The 16376-nt window shown below is 48.2% G+C and overlaps 1 protein-coding gene across 1 annotated transcript in view; it reads left to right on the forward strand.

Moving 5' to 3' along the window:
• Positions 1–16376, forward strand: part of LOC146834616 (atrial natriuretic peptide receptor 1-like) — a 961499-nt gene that overhangs the window by 455071 nt on the left and 490052 nt on the right. The window contains exon 15 of the mRNA XM_085602083.1: positions 3388–3441. Coding sequence (XP_085458209.1) covers positions 3388–3441 — 54 coding nt within the window. The remainder of the gene's footprint in view (positions 1–3387; positions 3442–16376) is intronic.

Genomic DNA, 16376 nt, shown 5'->3' on the forward strand with positions numbered 1-16376 from the left:
TGCTCGCGTCACGCACCTAGAGGGTGAGCAGGGGTTATTCTGGGGAGTCATCCTTCGCCCTGACAAGAAGTAAAGGGTCCCTGCTTGTTGTGGGTTCACACCTGCGTCAACCAGAGCCCCCTCATTTCTAACATTGGTGGCAGCGGTGAGGATTTACGGATTTGCATTTGTGGTTTGCGTATAGTGAATCACTGATCACCATGTAGTGAGAGCAGACCAGTAACACAGCCACAAGGCTAGCATTTGTTTTTGTTTTGCCAAGAATCTCCGTTGTTAAAGCCATGCCTGGTTCACTTTCCGCCGGAAGGGCAGCTTCTATAATCTCTGGATTTGAGGACGTAGATTGGGAAGAAGACGCCCTTCAGAATCGCACCAATGAAGAATTGAAAGGTTTTTGCTCCAAGTTCAGGATTGCCCAAACTGGATTAAAAAACAAGGCCCAACTCGTGAAGGCGCTGAGGGCCTGGTATGAGTCAAAGGCACCAGAGAATCAGGTGGAAATGGTTCCACCAGAAAGTGTCCATGAGTTTGGCAGAGGCCTGTCGCCAGAAGAGTTGGCAGACAGGGCGGCAACCCGGGCACACGAGGTGGAGATGGCAAAACTTCATGGGCAGATGGATATGGAAAAACAAAGATTAGCCATGGAAGAAAAGAAACTACAATTAGAGCATGACATGAAGCTGAGGGAGCTGGAGCTGAAAGCAAAAAGTTTGGAGCTTAATCCCTCTGGTGGCAGCACACCGCCAGTACCGGCGGAACCAAGAGTTTATATTCCCAAGGATGTAGTGAAGGAGTTCTTCAAGAATGACGACATCGGGCAGTGGTTCAGAGCCTACGAGGTAGCCATGTCTTCCCACCGGGTCCCTGAGAGAGATTGGGGAGCGGGGTTGTGGGGACGGTTCCTGAGTGAAGGGCGGGACACACTGTTAGATTTACCTGCTGATGTTCATAATTCTTATGCCCATATGAAGGAAGCATTGATGGCTAGGTATGGGTTGACCCCTGAGTTATATAGACAGAGGTTGAGGGGTTGCACTAAGATTCCCAATAGTACGTATGTGGAGTATGTGACTTTCTTTTGCAGAGCGCTGGATGGTTGGCTAAAGGGTAGTAAGGTAAATGATTATCAAGGGCTTCTTGATTTAATGGCATGGGAGCACTTGTCCAGTAATTGTTTTCCTGAGCTACGCCAGCACCTGATAGATAGTAGGCTGAATAACCCGAGGAAGCTTGCTGAGGAGGCGGACCGCTGGGTCAATACCAGGGTCCACAAGGGTACCGTGGGAGATTCCGCCAAAGGTGGGCAGGGTCCCCAGCAGAAGAGTGGGGGGGACAGGGGCAAACAGAAGCAGTTCCAAAAAGGGCCCCAAAATAGTCCCCAAGGGAACCAGGGGAAGGGTTCTCAGCCTCCCCCACCCCAGAAACCAACCAGGGCCCCGACAGGTCCTCCTGTTCAGAAGGGGCCCGTAAGATGTTACAGGTGTAACAATTTGGGGCATTTTGCCTCTGATGTAAAGTGTCCGTTGTTTGGTAAACCAGCACCCACTGGTGCTCCACCCCGGCAGGTGACTAGTGTAGCCTTGGGGGAGGAGAGGGATGTCCAAGGTGGGTGGGGTCCCGCAGAGATGTCCCTGGTCTCGCTAGGAGACCGTGAAGTGGTCCCTCCAACCCAGCTGCCTGAGAACACTAAGAAGTACAGGCAGTGGGTGACCATAAATGGCCATAGGGTGGAAGCTCTTAGAGATACAGGAGCCAGCGTGACAGCTGTCAGGTGTCACCTGGTGTCTCAGGAGCAGGTGGTCCCCAATGCATTCTATCCCGTTGTTGCCGCTGACAACACAGAGAGGCACTGCAAAGTGGCTCAGGTTCCCTTCGAGTGGGGGGGGGGGTCTCTGGTACTCTTCAGGTAGCTGTGAGGCCCGCCATGCCTGTAGACTGTTTGTTAGGGAACGATTTGGAGAGCTCACCGTGGGCTAAGGTGGAGCGGAGTGCTCACCTGGAGATGTTGGGTATGCCGGATTGGGCGTGTGTCACCACACGGTCCATGGCAGCCAGTAGAGGTACTCAAGAGGTCCTGGAGCCTGAGAGGGAGGCCCAGGAACCGGCCTCAGAGAGAAGGCGCAAGGGGGGCGGGAAGCCGGCCCCTGAAGTTCCCACGGTCCAGGAGGAAGCAGACCTTGAGGGGGATGCCCTGGAGCCTACAGGGGAACAAATAGCTGAACTGGGAGACCTGCCGGAGCTGACCCATTAGCAGCAGGAAGGGGGTCCCACCAGGGAGGACTTTTGTAAGGCGCAGAAGGAGTGCCCTTCTCTCGTGGTTATGCGGCAGCAGGCTGCAGACCAGGCCGCAGGTGATCAGTCAGGATCACATTCCGTTTACTGGGAGAACGACCTCCTGTATACAGAGCCTAAGGTTGCTGAGCCTGGGTCAGCCCGTGTGCTGGTGGTACCCCAGGACTTCAGAGCCTTCCTACTGGGGCTGGCTCACGATGTGCCATTGGCAGGGCATTTGGGGCAGGACAAGACCTTTGAAAGGCTTGTCACCCACTTTTATTGGCCTCAAATGCGCAGGAGTTCGGACACTCACTGCAGGACATGCCAGACTTGCCAGGCAAGTGGAAAGAGTGGAAGGAAGCAGAAGGCTCCACTCCAGCCATTCCCTGTGGTCGGTACCCCATTCCAGCGAGTGGGGATTGACATTGTAGGGCCCCTGGACCCCAGGACAGCGATGGGCAATAGGTTCATCCTGGTCCTGGTGGACCATGCCACCCGGTACCCGGAAGCCATTCCTCTGAGGACAGTAACGGCCTCCGTGGTGGGACGTGCACTGATGGAAATTTTCTCCCGAGTGGGATTCCCTTTAGAGGTGGTGTCTGACCGAGGTACCAATTTCATGTCCAAGTACATGAAATCTCTTTGGCAAGAGTGTGGTGTAACCTACAAGTTCACCACCCCTTACCACCCCAAAGGAAACGGGTTGGTTGAGAGATTCAACCGAACCCTCAAAGGCATGATAATGGGCCTAGAAGGACCCATGAGGCGTAAGTGGGACGTCCTCTTACCATGCCTTCTCTTCGCTTACCGTGAGGTGCCACAGAAGTCTCTGGGGTTCAGTCCCTTTGAGCTTCTGTATGGTCACCCAGTCAGAGGACCTCTAAGTCTGGTCAAGGAAGGCTGGGAGCAATCTCCCAGGAAACCTCCCCAGAATGTATATAGCTACATGCTGGCCTTCAGGAATCAGACTAGGCGTTTCAGGCAACTTGCTGAGGCAAATCTGGAAGCCAGGAGGAGATGAAGCGGTGGTACGACCAGAATGCCACTCTGGTAGAGCTTCAGCCTGGACAGAAAGTATGGGTCTTGGCCCCCGTGGAGCCGTGTGCGCTCCAGGATAAGTGGACCGGTCCCTTTGAGGTGGTGGAGCGCAAGAGTCCTGTTACCTACGTGGTGGACCTGAAGTCTCCTAGGAACCCCTTAAGGGTCCTACATGTCAACCGCCTCAAGCCCCACTTGGAGAGGTCCCAAGTGGGCATGCTCTTGGCAACAGATGCTGGGATGGAAGAGGAGACAGAACCTCTTCCTGACCTCCTGTCGGCCAAGGAGCAAGATGGGTCAGTGGATGGTGTCATCCTCTCTTCCACCCTGACCCCTGAGCAACAGAATGATTGTCGCCAGTTGCTGGGACAATTTTCTGATCTGTTTTCCCTGGTCCCTGGTGTCACTGATTGGTGCGTCCATGATGTGGACACCGGGGATAGTCCACTTGTGCGGCGCAAGGCCTACAGGGTGACCGACAGGGTGAGGACATGCATCAAGGAGGAGGTCTCCAAGATGTTTGCACTCGGGGTAATTGAGTCTTCTAGCAGTCCTTGGGCCAGCCCCGTGGTCTTGGTCCCAAAGGCTGCAGCGCCGGGAGCCACACCCGAACTCCGGTTCTGTGTGGACTACAGAGGACTCAATTCAGTCACTAGGACTGACGCACACCCCATCCCCAGAGCTGATGAGCTCATCGATCGGCTAGGGGCTGCCAACTACCTCAGCACGTTTGATTTAACGTCTGGGTATTGGCAGATCGCCTTGACCGAGGGGGCCAAAGAGAGGTCAGCATTTTCCACTCCAGATGGGCACTACCAGTTCCGGGTTATGCCATTTGGGATGAAGAATGCCCCTGCCACCTTCCAGAGATTGGTCAACCAGGTGTTGGCTGGGCTGGATTCGTTCAGTGCAGCCTACCTGGATGACATCGCAGTGTTCAGCTCCACTTGGGAGGAACACTTGCGTCACCTCTGGGAAGTGTTGATGGCGCTGCGCAATGCAGGCCTCATGATCAAGGCGAGTAAGTGCCAGATCGGGCAGGGTTCCGTGGTGTACTTGGGACACCAAGTTGGGAGTGGCCAGGTGGCACCCCTTCAGCCCAAGATAGAAACCATCCTGAATTGGGAGGCGCCCAAAACCCAGACGGAGGTGAGAGCCTTCCTAGGTCTCACCGGGTACTACAGGAGGTTTGTCAAGGGGTATGGCAACATGGTTGCCCCCTTGACAGCGCTGACTTGGAAGAAGCAGCCCAGGAAAGTGATTTGGACTGACACCTGTCAGAAAGCTTTTGAGGCCTTGAAAACTGCTATGTGCACGGCGCCCGTGCTCTTGGCTCCCAACATCTCCAAAGAGTTTATCGTTCAGACAGACGCTTCAGAGCATGGTGTGGCGGCTGTTCTTTCACAGATTAATGAAGAGGGCCTAGATCAACCCGTAGCCTTTATTAGCAGGAGGTTACTTCCACGGGAACAGAGGTGGAGTGCTATTGAGCGTGAGGCATTTGCTGTGGTCTGGGCGCTGAAGAAGCTAAGACCCTACTTGTTTGGGTCTCACTTCCGGGTTCAGACGGACCACAGGCCCCTCAGATGGTTGATGCATATGAGGGGTGAGAATCCAAAGCTGTTGAGGTGGTCCATTTCCCTACAGGGTATGGATTTCACGGTGGAACATCGCCCTGGCACAGATCACGCCAATGCTGACGGTCTGTCCAGATTTTTCCGCCTTAGTGATGAGGAACTCCCTGGGGTAGGGTAGTTCTCCCCACTTTTCAGCTGGAGGGGACACGTGTTAGACCTGGCACCTTGGCGTGAGTCTCCCTTCCTCTTTTTGTCGCTGTGCCTCATGTGTTTTTATGGTGTTGGCCGCTCAGCGCGCTGTGCCACTGCCAACCAGTGTCGCGGTGCGAGTGCTCCCTTGTAAATTGTATATGTTGGTTGGATTCCATGATTGGATTGTTTGGTTTACTATCAGACCCCAGTAAAGTGCGCCAGGAGCGCCAGGGCATGTAAATGCGAACACCGCTGGTGGGCTTGCAGCACTGGTTGTGCCACCCACAGAAGTGGCCGGTAAAATATGTCTAAGGTCTGCCATCGCAGAACCTGCGTGCAGTCTGGTACTGACATGCTGACTGGCAAGTGCCCACACTTGCCGGTCCCTAAAACCTTCCCTTAGCTGCATGTTAGTCACCCCTCTGGTAGGCCCACGGGCAGGGTGCGTTGTAAGCCTAAGGTAGGACAAGCCTGGATGCGTGGCATGTCCTAGTAGTGAATGACCGCCATCTTGTTGTTCACTACTGCAAGGCTACCCTGTTCTCATAGGCCAGTATGGGCGGCCTGGATTGTTACACCCTATGATCCTAACCGACCCAGGGAACATGGTAGGAGATCGAGTTTAGTATGCCTGAACTCGGAATAATAAAGTACATCTTTTCGCAAGGTTTATTTTAATATTCCGGGTTTGCAAATGCCGCTTTTAGAAAGTTGGCCTTTGCTTGCCTAAACATTTCAGCCGCCTCTGCGTGATGTGTATCTGATGTCTGGCTGGTGTGAGTGACAGGGCTGGGGGAACCCAGATGGGCAGGGCTAGGTAGCCTGGTGGTGAATAGGACGATCGACAGGTAGATGGGTGGGAGGAGTGCTCCTAGGCTCTGAATAGGACAGTGCTCTGCTACCTCAATGCCGGCTCCGCCCCCTGTGGAGCGTCTGATGACTCTGCCCTGCACTCTGAAAGAAGAAGCCTGCATCGCGTAAACAAAGTGCTCAGAAACCGGACTGGACTAGGCAAGGGCCCCCCTGGCCTGGGAGAACAAAAGATTTGCTGTATAAATGTAGGAGCCCTGCTCCTAAGAAACTAGATCCGCTTTTGACCAAGAAGAATCTCTGCCTGAGGAGGAGGCACCGGGAAAGCTGTAGGAGGAAGACTGTCCCTATCCTGGGGGATTGGCCTGCAGTGGTGACCTTGCTGCCAAAGGGGAGGAGAGAAACTGTTGCTGAAGACTTTGCTTTATTTTTACTTTCAAGACTTGTGCTTTTCCAAAACGATCTCCAAGGGCTTGGAACTGAGCTTGCCCCCTGAACTGAGCCCCAGGACCATTGGGCTCTACCTGATCTTCACTCGCCTGCCGCTGGACTGTGGTGTCCTTTCCCTCGCCGGAGCTGTGACCCTCGTGCCCCAGTCCCTCCCTGAGCCGTGACCAGGACTGCTTAGCCGCCCCCGCCTTGGGAAGAGCCTCGCTCGATCGGAGCCGCTCCCCCTACGCTGTGCTGGGCTGCCCCTGTCACCTCGCTCGCCGGAGGCTCGCAGGGCACCTTCACCCTCCCGCCGGAATCGGCGTTTTGAGCATCTCCAAGCCTCGGACGGCCCGGACGTATCTGCGTGCCCGGCTGCCCCGCTTTGTTCACCCGCCACCTGCAACACCCCGCTCTTGCCGTGAGCCTGAAGATTAGACCCCCATCGTGAAGTGTGGGAGCCTCGGACGCCGCCTCGCCCTTCTGTCGAAGAGCCACTGGAATCCCGCACCCGCCTTTGCGTCAAGAAACAAGGTACTGTACTTACGAACTCGACCGCAAGCTCGCATCGGATCCAGGGTCCGCAACGTTCTGATTTCCCTGTCATCTGCCGTGTGCTTCCTGGTCGCCGCTTCAGCATGGAGTGCGCTGACGCCTGCAAGTACCTTGTGCCGCCTAAAGAACTTTCCGTAACAAAGAGAACTTGACCGTATTCCTAAGAATTGTGGCCCCATCAACGTTACTGGGCCTTGTATTTGAATCTGCTGAATCTACATAAAAGCTTATTTTTATATACTACCTGATTGGTGTCCGTTTGTGGTGCATGCAAGGGGTTTACTGTATGTGTAATTGCATTTGCTTAACCGTGTACGCCTGAGACTTAGCCTAGACTGCTCGCGCCACGCACCTAGAGGGTGAGCAGGGGTTATTCTGGGGAGTCATCCTTCACCCTGACAAGAAGTAAAGGGTCCCTGCTTGTTGTGGGTTCACACCTGCGTCAACCAGAGCCCCCTCATTTCTAACACCTATCATGGCCTTAATGCCTATGTGAGGGCAACCACAAAATGGTTACCATTCTAAAATGGAACCCGAGGGTCGTATATGTAGTATACATATACGCGGTGAATTCATCGGGGAAACATGACGAAAACACTCATACATACCGCATTAGTCATTTGCGGTTCGCTGATACCAAAATCGGCATGGTAGGACCATGCTACCAACATTGTTCCGAAATTTACAGTACCACAGAAGCAGCCTGTAAACATGTGTCTAAGGTCTGCCATTGCAGAGCCTGCGTGCAGTCTGGTACTGTCATGCTGACTGGGCAAGTGCACCCACTTGCCAGTCCCTAAACCTTCCCTTTTCTTCATATCAGACACCCCTATGGTAGGCCCCAGGGCAGGGTGCATTGTACGGATAAGGTAGAACATGCCCTGGTGTGTGTGGCATGTTCTAATAGTGAATTACAGCCATTTTCGTTTTTCACTAGGCTACCTGCTCCCCATAGGCCAGAATGGGCAGTCTGATTATTATATCTTATAATCCTAACTGACTCAGGGAACATGGTAGAAATTTGTATTTAGTATGCCTGAACTCAGGATGATAAAATACATATTTTAGTGAAGTTGGTTTTAACATTCTGTGTTTGAAAATGCCACTTTTAGAAAGTAGGTATTTTCTTGTCTAACCATTCAAACCTGCCTCTGCTAGGCTGTGTATTCCTTTGTCTGGAGTTTGAGTGACAGGGCTGGGGAATTCCAGGAGACAGGGTGAGGTGTCCCAGTGGTGAATAGAGAGATCTGCATCCAGATGGGTGGGAGGAGTTGCACCTGGGGCCTGAATAGGGCTGTGCCTGCCTTTCACAATGCTGGCTCCACCTCCTGGGGAGCGGCTGATGTCTCTGCCCTGCACAGTGAATGAAGAGAAGGAATCCTGACAACAAAGTGCTCCAGGGCTGTACTTGCCTTCCACAATGCTGGCTCCGGAACTGGTTTGGACTCGGCAAAGGTCCCTCTGCCTTCAGAGGACAAAGGATTTCTGGGTATAAAGATTGGGACCCTGATCCCAAGAATTTAGATCACTTTGGGAAAACAAGAAGAACCTCTGCTGAGGGAGGAACCAGAAGAAGCTGAGGAGGAAACTATCCCTGAACCTGGGGGATTGGCCTGCAGTGGTTGCCTTACTACCAAAGAGAGGAGAAAGGAAATTTGTGTGTACTTTTGCTCAACTTGTGAAGGATCTCCAGGGGCTTGGAAAAGAGCTTGCCTCCTGCTGAAGTCTCAGGAACAACAGACTTCACCCCCCAGCTCCCCAGAGTTCTTTGGAAGTGCCTGCTGCTGTTGTTGGGCCTTCTGAGGGACTGCGTGTCGCAAGGAGCTGGAAGCGCGACTCAAGAAGGAGAAGCGTGCTGCCGTCGGAACTGTTGTCGTCGCATCTCATAAAGTGTGTCGCCGCTGCAGCATCGCATCGAGCGGAAGCGTCTCACATTATCCAGGAAGTGTCTCGCAACGCCGAAGAAGCGTGTCGCCATCGCAGCCATCATAGCTGGCGCATTGCACCGCATCAAGAGAAGAGTCTCGCATCGAGGAAGAAGCGTGTCTCCATCGCAGCCATCGTAGTTGTCGCATTGCACTGCATCAAGAAAAGCGCCTTGCTTCCACGGAGAAGCGTGCCACCGTCGGAGCTGCTGTCATCGTATCGCGTAAAGGGGTGTCGCCACTGTAGCAACGCATCGAGCGGAAGCGTCTCGCAACGTCGGAGAAGAGTGCCGCTGCCAAGGCCGCTGTTGTCGCATCGCGTAAAGTGTGTCGCCGCTGCAGCTGAAGCATCGAGTCGAGTCTTCTCGCAACATCGGAGAAACGTGCCGCATCTGGAAGATCTTCACGTCTTTATTTCTTTGCACCAAAATTTTCATCGCATCAACATCGTTGCAACACTTTCGTTGCCCTGCGTGTCGCATCTAAAAGGTACATTGACTTAAAGTGTCGCATTTAAGAACTTAAGAGAACTAAGCAAAATTCTACCATCTAAAGTAACAGTATTGTGTGTTTTTGTCGTTTAATGGTCTTGTGGTAAATCTATGTAAAGAATACTTATTTTTTATATAAAACCTGTGTGGTGTCCATCTGTAGTGCTGTTACTTGGTTACTGTATGTGTTCACAAATGCTTTACACACTGCCTCTGAGCTAAGCCTGTCTGCTCGTGCCAAGCCACCAAGGGGGTGAGCAGGGGTTATTTCGGGAGTGTACCCCTTATCCTGACTAGAAGAGAGGGTCCCTATTTGTTACAAGTGCATAGCTGTGCCAACTAGAAACCCCCAAGTCTAAAAATCAGGAATCTCCTTACACCTTGACAGCTGATCCTGGTGAGGGCTATGACTCCCCCACTGTGAGAGGGGAACTCTGCAGTTGTTTTACGGAGAGATGGTAGGTCCCTATGGTGAGCTAACAAGTGGTGAGGTAAGCAGTGTCTGCAAGTGATAGGGGTTAAACTACAGGATGTGCAAGCAACATTATTCATGTGCACCTGGGACAGAGTTAAACAAGGCAGGAGGTAATTAGTCATGCTTAATTATGTCACAACAGAAGGTCACCAAGTTTCTGCCATTTTACCCTCAAGAAAGGTGTATTGGCATTCTTCAGGACCTGTGAGTAAAAGTGCTTCTGCTAAAAGAAAAAGTACGTGGTAATGTGTAGAGATACAAAACCAGACAGTGGTCTGTCATCAAATCCAGAATGGATCCACTGTCAGTCAACCTATTGGGAATTTAAAAACAGCTAGGTATTAGTTCAGATGAACGTGGCAGTTCTCAAGTTGTGCCACTGATCACTCAACACATGTGATGGACCAAAGTAGTCTTCAGGTTCATTCCCAATTCACCCAGGCTGAGGTGAATTACTGGCAACCTTATGCAGTGAGTGTTAAAAATCAATCACATTCATGTGTTCATTCATAACCTCCAAACAAAATTGGGCTTACCCGCAGTCATCGGGTGAGGTGCCTCAACTCAGGGACCCTGGCATTAGGCTCAGGGTGCATTCTTTCCTATAGTGGGAATATAGGAGAGAGTGAAATGAAGACGATAAGACTCTCAGGTACTAGGACATTTCAAATGCTGCCATATAGGAAGCAGTATGATGAGGTTTATAAAAATAAACATCTAATGAAAGAGATCATTAATATTATTATTAAGATACTGATCAAGCGGATTCAATCTTGCGATGCTGGGCCCAACCTTTATCTTGAGGATTTACCCCCTTGACTAGATCATTTACCACAGCTGTACTTATTTGCTAACTTGGTCCTCCAATAATCTTTTCTCTTCGCACTGGGGAGAAAGAGATTAGCATTACTCGTCCAATCGAATACAATTAGCAGCGCTACCAATTTGGCTACACAATAAGTACCAAGGATCGTTTGACAAGTTCTAGAGTGTTCATTACAAATTAGTGACTAAATTCAGGTAGATCACTCTTAAAATCAGACGGTATGGATACAGTATGGCAACAGCCTCCTAAAGAAAGGTAAGCAAACAAGAATCAGATGAACCATCAGCTCTGTAGCGGCAATACAAAACAACATCTGATATTCAGACTGCAATGTAGCTTGGTCTTTTCTAGGCATTAGCAATTTGAATCTCTCCAATACAAACTAAGGTACAGAACTGCTCACATAACAAATCTACAAAAGGCAATAGGGATCAGGCAAAAGAGTACAAGAAGTATTAGCAGTAGCATTGCAAAAACTCGATCAAGAGTCTTCAAGGTGTCGGAAAGTGTAGGTCTAAACCACACTTGGGGAAAGTAACATGGCATGAGAAATGTCTCTAAAAGTCCATTTAAGGGGTCACGGGATTTGGTAATTTGAAAATATGAAAATGGCTCAGGTTGGAGTCAAAGTAAGATTCACCAAAGGAGCTCCGCATGCGTTCTTCAAAGAAGTCCGAAGTCATCTTCAGGCTCTTTTTCAGGGCAGGCAATAAGTTATAATTCATGAAGTTCATTGTCAACTCCCCTCCAGGTACATCATCAATAGAAATCCATTGTATTTGTTCCAAAAGCCTGCATACGTGCACATGGTATTAGGATGAAACATCGTAGAAAAGTAAAAACACACTGAATGTGGGAACATCGTCTCTGTCCCACACTCATGGCTAAAGACAAAAATCCACTGTTTGTCTACAGAGCTCTTATGTGCTTGTTGCTGGAATCCGTTCCCAAACATGCATCCATTGCTTGTTACAAGAAATGTATCTATTCAAACTAACAGTCGATGAGAACACCTGCAAAGAAAGCAAGTCATCAGAAATGTAGAAATGAAAGGGGTTCTAAAGGGACCAAGATTCAGGCCTTTAGTATAATGCAGCTGACCTAAGACATTAACTTCAATAATGCACATTCGATATGCGTGTGCACGTTTAAACAAAAAAAAATAATATTTCTTTAGTACTTTTAGTCCATATGGGAACAACATTAAAAAGCACATAAGTGTGACATTAATGAATACATTGATGAAGTGATATCGTTCATCCTATACTAACATCCTACACATATAGTGATCATTTAGAGCCATGAACAACATTTCTAGCAGTTACCGAGATGCAATTGCATATATTCAGTCAGGTGGAAAAGCCTCAGCAGTGAAATAAAGAGGATGGTTCGAAAGTGAACTACACATTGCAAATGTCTCATGATTCAGTATATTACGCATTACTTGTGTAAGCTCTTTCAGTTATCACAATCATATAGAATGTGTTAATACATCAGTCACTTTATTAGCTAATTCTTTCATTTAGAGAAATCTGTTATTAATCAAAACAGATCCTACGTTAATCATTAAATGCATTTCTCTCAACAATAGCAAAATATATTGGGGGCGATTCCGTTCCGGGTCGGAAGGGCACCGAACGTGATCCGGCCGGAAAAACTTCGAGCCGTACGCGTGATTTCCGCCCAACTCGTACAGCTGTACGAGCGAGCAAGTATGATGGGAGCTACATGAAATTCACCAACCAAGTCGTTTCCGGGTCCGAACCGCTCCGTACGTCTCGGTTGTAAGCTAACCATGGCGTGCAATGGATGCGATTCACGACCGAGCCAGTATGATGCACGCGTCGGACAGCCTGTGCGAGCCGGAGTGTCCGGCATGCAAATCGTCCGGGTGGTTGCCTTTGGGGGTCTGCGTCGGACCCCCTGTCACCCGCAGCCCTACGACTCAGACACAGGGGGAGACCAAAGGGTACCCCCAACACAGGCATGTACAGTGTGCATGGTACCGAAGCGTACCCACTGTAGGGGGCGCACTTGTCCACGACGTAACCATTCAGTCAATGGGAGCCCATGTACACGTCGTAAAACCGGCTCCTATTGACTTCTATGAGAATCCGACCGAACCGAGTCCGACAGCATACGGCCGCATCGTACTCGCTCGGTCGGACTGAGTTATGCATATACAAGCACCTTACAACAATGCATGAAAGTGGATATTGTTCCTAGAACAACCATAAGAAAATCAATGGTGTTTTGAAAAAAGTAAGTAATTGAATTTTACACCTGAGGAATTAACGCACCAAAGTAAATAGCGGCCTGCAATTCACAGTGAAATACACATGCTTGTAAACAATATCAATTTACATTTTCAGTACTTCCCCTTCATCCATAGCGTACCCAATAAAAAAGGCACCTGGCATAATGCCTATAGAAAGAAAAGTAGCGATGAGAACACCAAGTAAAGAGAACAAATGATAGCTAGGCGGTCAAAGAGGTAATCTTTAGGGAACAGGAAGAGGATCAAGATTCTGCCTCCTCTTCAGGTAATACTGTACATTAATGCCTGGCATCAATTTACTTTTACTGGGAAGCGAAGCAATTGACTGACCACTGCCAAAGAATGAGCTCACTCTAGTAGCATTGAAAAACCCAAAGGAAACATCAGAAACTGATCACTGGCCTCAATGATATCTTCTGTAAGGTCCATTAACTTGCTGTCCTCACAGTTACAAATCTATTTAAGAAAGGCACTATCTGAACCTTGTATTCATCAGTCAATATTTGGCAGTGTGGCGGTGGTGCGGACTCAGCACCACCCCACTAAAGTCATAGTCAGGTTGTTAGGGCCCTTAGGGCCCAATTTGGACATTAGCGGGCACTGCAATGGGAACATCAAAAACAGTTCCTGCTGCATGTACTGAAAAGAACATGCTGTGCAGAAACTGGGAAGCAGGCACACTGGGGGCGCATATTGTGCCCCCCTGCATGCATCCCCATGCAGAGGAGGCACAGGGGGCCCTTCAAGGACCCCTTTGTTTCCTCTCCGCCACAGTGTACATGGAGAAGGAACCTCCATGACACCACTGGTGGAGAGGAAACACGTAATATGCTTGCTGGGACCGCAGTGGTCCCGCCAAGCATATTGCGACCTCCTGACTGCCACAACACTGCCAGGAAATTGTGGTTCCTTGGTGGCTGTGGTGAGGCTTTGGCGGTCCGACAGACTAATTCGTAATAGTGCTGTCGGGAAACCGCCACTGCTGCACCCCCACGAGTGTGGTGGTCCATGGACTGCCAGACTCGTAATTGGGACCTTAATTTCAATAACATTTCATCACTTTTAAGGCAATTAAAATACAATACACATCATAATTAATACACAGAACATATATTAAATATTTTGTCAAATTTCTTAAAGCCCCAAAAAAAGAGATTCGAAGTTATTTCAGTTTCATTGTACATTGTATGACTTGAGTTAGATATCAGGTGAGATTTTGTAACTCAATTAAGCTGAATGAGGGTTTGAAAAAGCAGTCTCTTTTAGGCCCTCATTTAAACTTGGATGGAAGTACTGTTACTCCAATAGTCTTTTTTCAGTTTAAAATAAACCATAAAAGCATATACATTTAAGAATCACCAATAACATTCATAGACACATAGCCCCAAATTAAAATCACAGTAACGGCCAGGGTTAACCTATCATAATTCAGGACAAATACAATATTCAACTTGATATATAGCAACATTTATAAGAATACACAAAATCCGATAGTCCGTGGTCAGTGCAATGTGACTAAACGGGGTCCTGTAACAAGTTACTTGCCTGTAATGGCTAATAACAACACTTATGAAGGTCCTTGTCAATAGGGAAGGAGATATATATTTCCTTGGATTTTTTCCAATACTGTAAGCAGGTGACAAAAGATGATGTCGGAAGTGCTTGGCCATAACAGTGGCAACTATCTGAAGAGCTAAATCTTAGAAGTTTCAGTTAAAGCCAACCAGTTTGAACTAAAACATCAACCTTAAGCATTCCTACTTTAACTTCCACATAATTAAAATGAATACTGCTATCCAATAACATCATTAATTAAAAGAAGAAATAGTACACGCACTTAACATATATTTGTGCCATATCACATAGTCATGAGCGCAATGTAACCCGTTCAATTGCAATCCTTTAGGTTGCACTACATGCATGGAAAAAACACAACAATAATTTGATAAAGCGCTTGTGCACTAAAGTGCTAATTTAGCAAAGTTGATTCACTTAATGTGCTTAAACAATAAAATACAAATGTGTTCAATTGTTTCCTAGGGGCTTTGTTCCTGACAGTTCCACCCAAATAAGATGTACTCAATATACATTTCAGTAGCTTGAATCCTCTTCATTATATAGCATCTTAGTCGCCAAGCATACAGTAAATATCTAGAGAGTGCAAAAACTAGCCATTTTGTGTCATCGCTTTTCAGTATCCTAGTGGCTTCCTTCAGATGTGATATGGATCGGGTACGACAGATCGGAATGATCTCTTATATAGCGAATAAGCAGGGCAAAATAAGATAAAATAATCCTCTGCTTCAGTGCTCCTCTCCAAGCGGGGCATGATAATTGACTTCGGTGATCATTCCATGTACTACGGGGCTTATTTACTGGCAGAATTCTGTACCTGAATTCTAGGAAAATGGATCTTGCCTGCGGTGTTTCACTTCTATCCAAAGATGATTCAAACATCATTGTGCTATTGAAATCGAAAAACTTCAATGTTACCTGCATCAATATTATACAACCATCTTTCACAGATATAGGGGCATATGTATCAAACGATTTTGTATTCGCAAACGCTGCTAATCGCAAAAAAACAGCGTTTGCGTATACAAAATCGCAAAACGCGATGTATGTGACATTTTCGCATCGCATTATTAAGGAATCGCTAATTTTGCGATTCCTTAATTTTGCGTAAGCATTTAAGGAATCGCAAATTGCGATTCCTTAAATGCTATGTAACACGCACCCAAGTTGTGCGAATTCTCCTTAAGAAATCGCAAATTACCACCAACTTCAAGTTGGTGGTAATTTGCGATTTCTTTGAAAAATGCAATTTTTGGCATTTTTCAAAGTGCCATGTGGCGCACATACATGCCCTTAGGGCATGTATGTGCGCCATATGCGCACACATGTTCATTTCAGGGGTGCATCAGGGTGTCATCATGACACCCTTGCACCTTTGAAATTATTCTCAATTTGCGATTAGCAAATTGCAATTCGCAATTTGAGAATTACTTCCCATTCATTCCTATGGGCCTCCTGGCCCATAGGAATGAATGGGAAGGTATTCCTTAATTGCGATTTCGCAATTTGCTAATCGCAAATTGAGAATAATTTCAAAGGTGCAAAATATGTGCAAATTTTTAAATACATCCCGTTTTGCAATTCTCAAATAGCGATTCTCAAAAAATCGCTATTTGAGAATCGCAAATACGGTTTTTGATACATATGCCCCATAGTTCCACAATCTACTCATTAGACATGCCAAGGTGTTCTTCCTAATTTGATCACAATTGTCCCAATATTCTTCCATCCCATCCCAAGTCTTGTCAGCCAAGTTTTGATATGCTTGAACCAGAGTAACCTCCCCATTTTATCTAACATTTCTACGTCTCTAAACGATTGCTTCAATGGTAGGCAGGAATTACTCATCCCTACCCTACCCTAAGTTAACAGGCCAATGGCTTGAAAGCTGCTGATGCAGCGCAAGGGGCAAAATTTACATATTCCCCTTA

The sequence above is a fragment of the Triturus cristatus genome, chromosome 4_2, assembly GCF_964204655.1.
Source record: "Triturus cristatus chromosome 4_2, aTriCri1.1, whole genome shotgun sequence".
NCBI classification, from domain to species: Eukaryota; Metazoa; Chordata; class Amphibia; order Caudata; family Salamandridae; genus Triturus; species Triturus cristatus.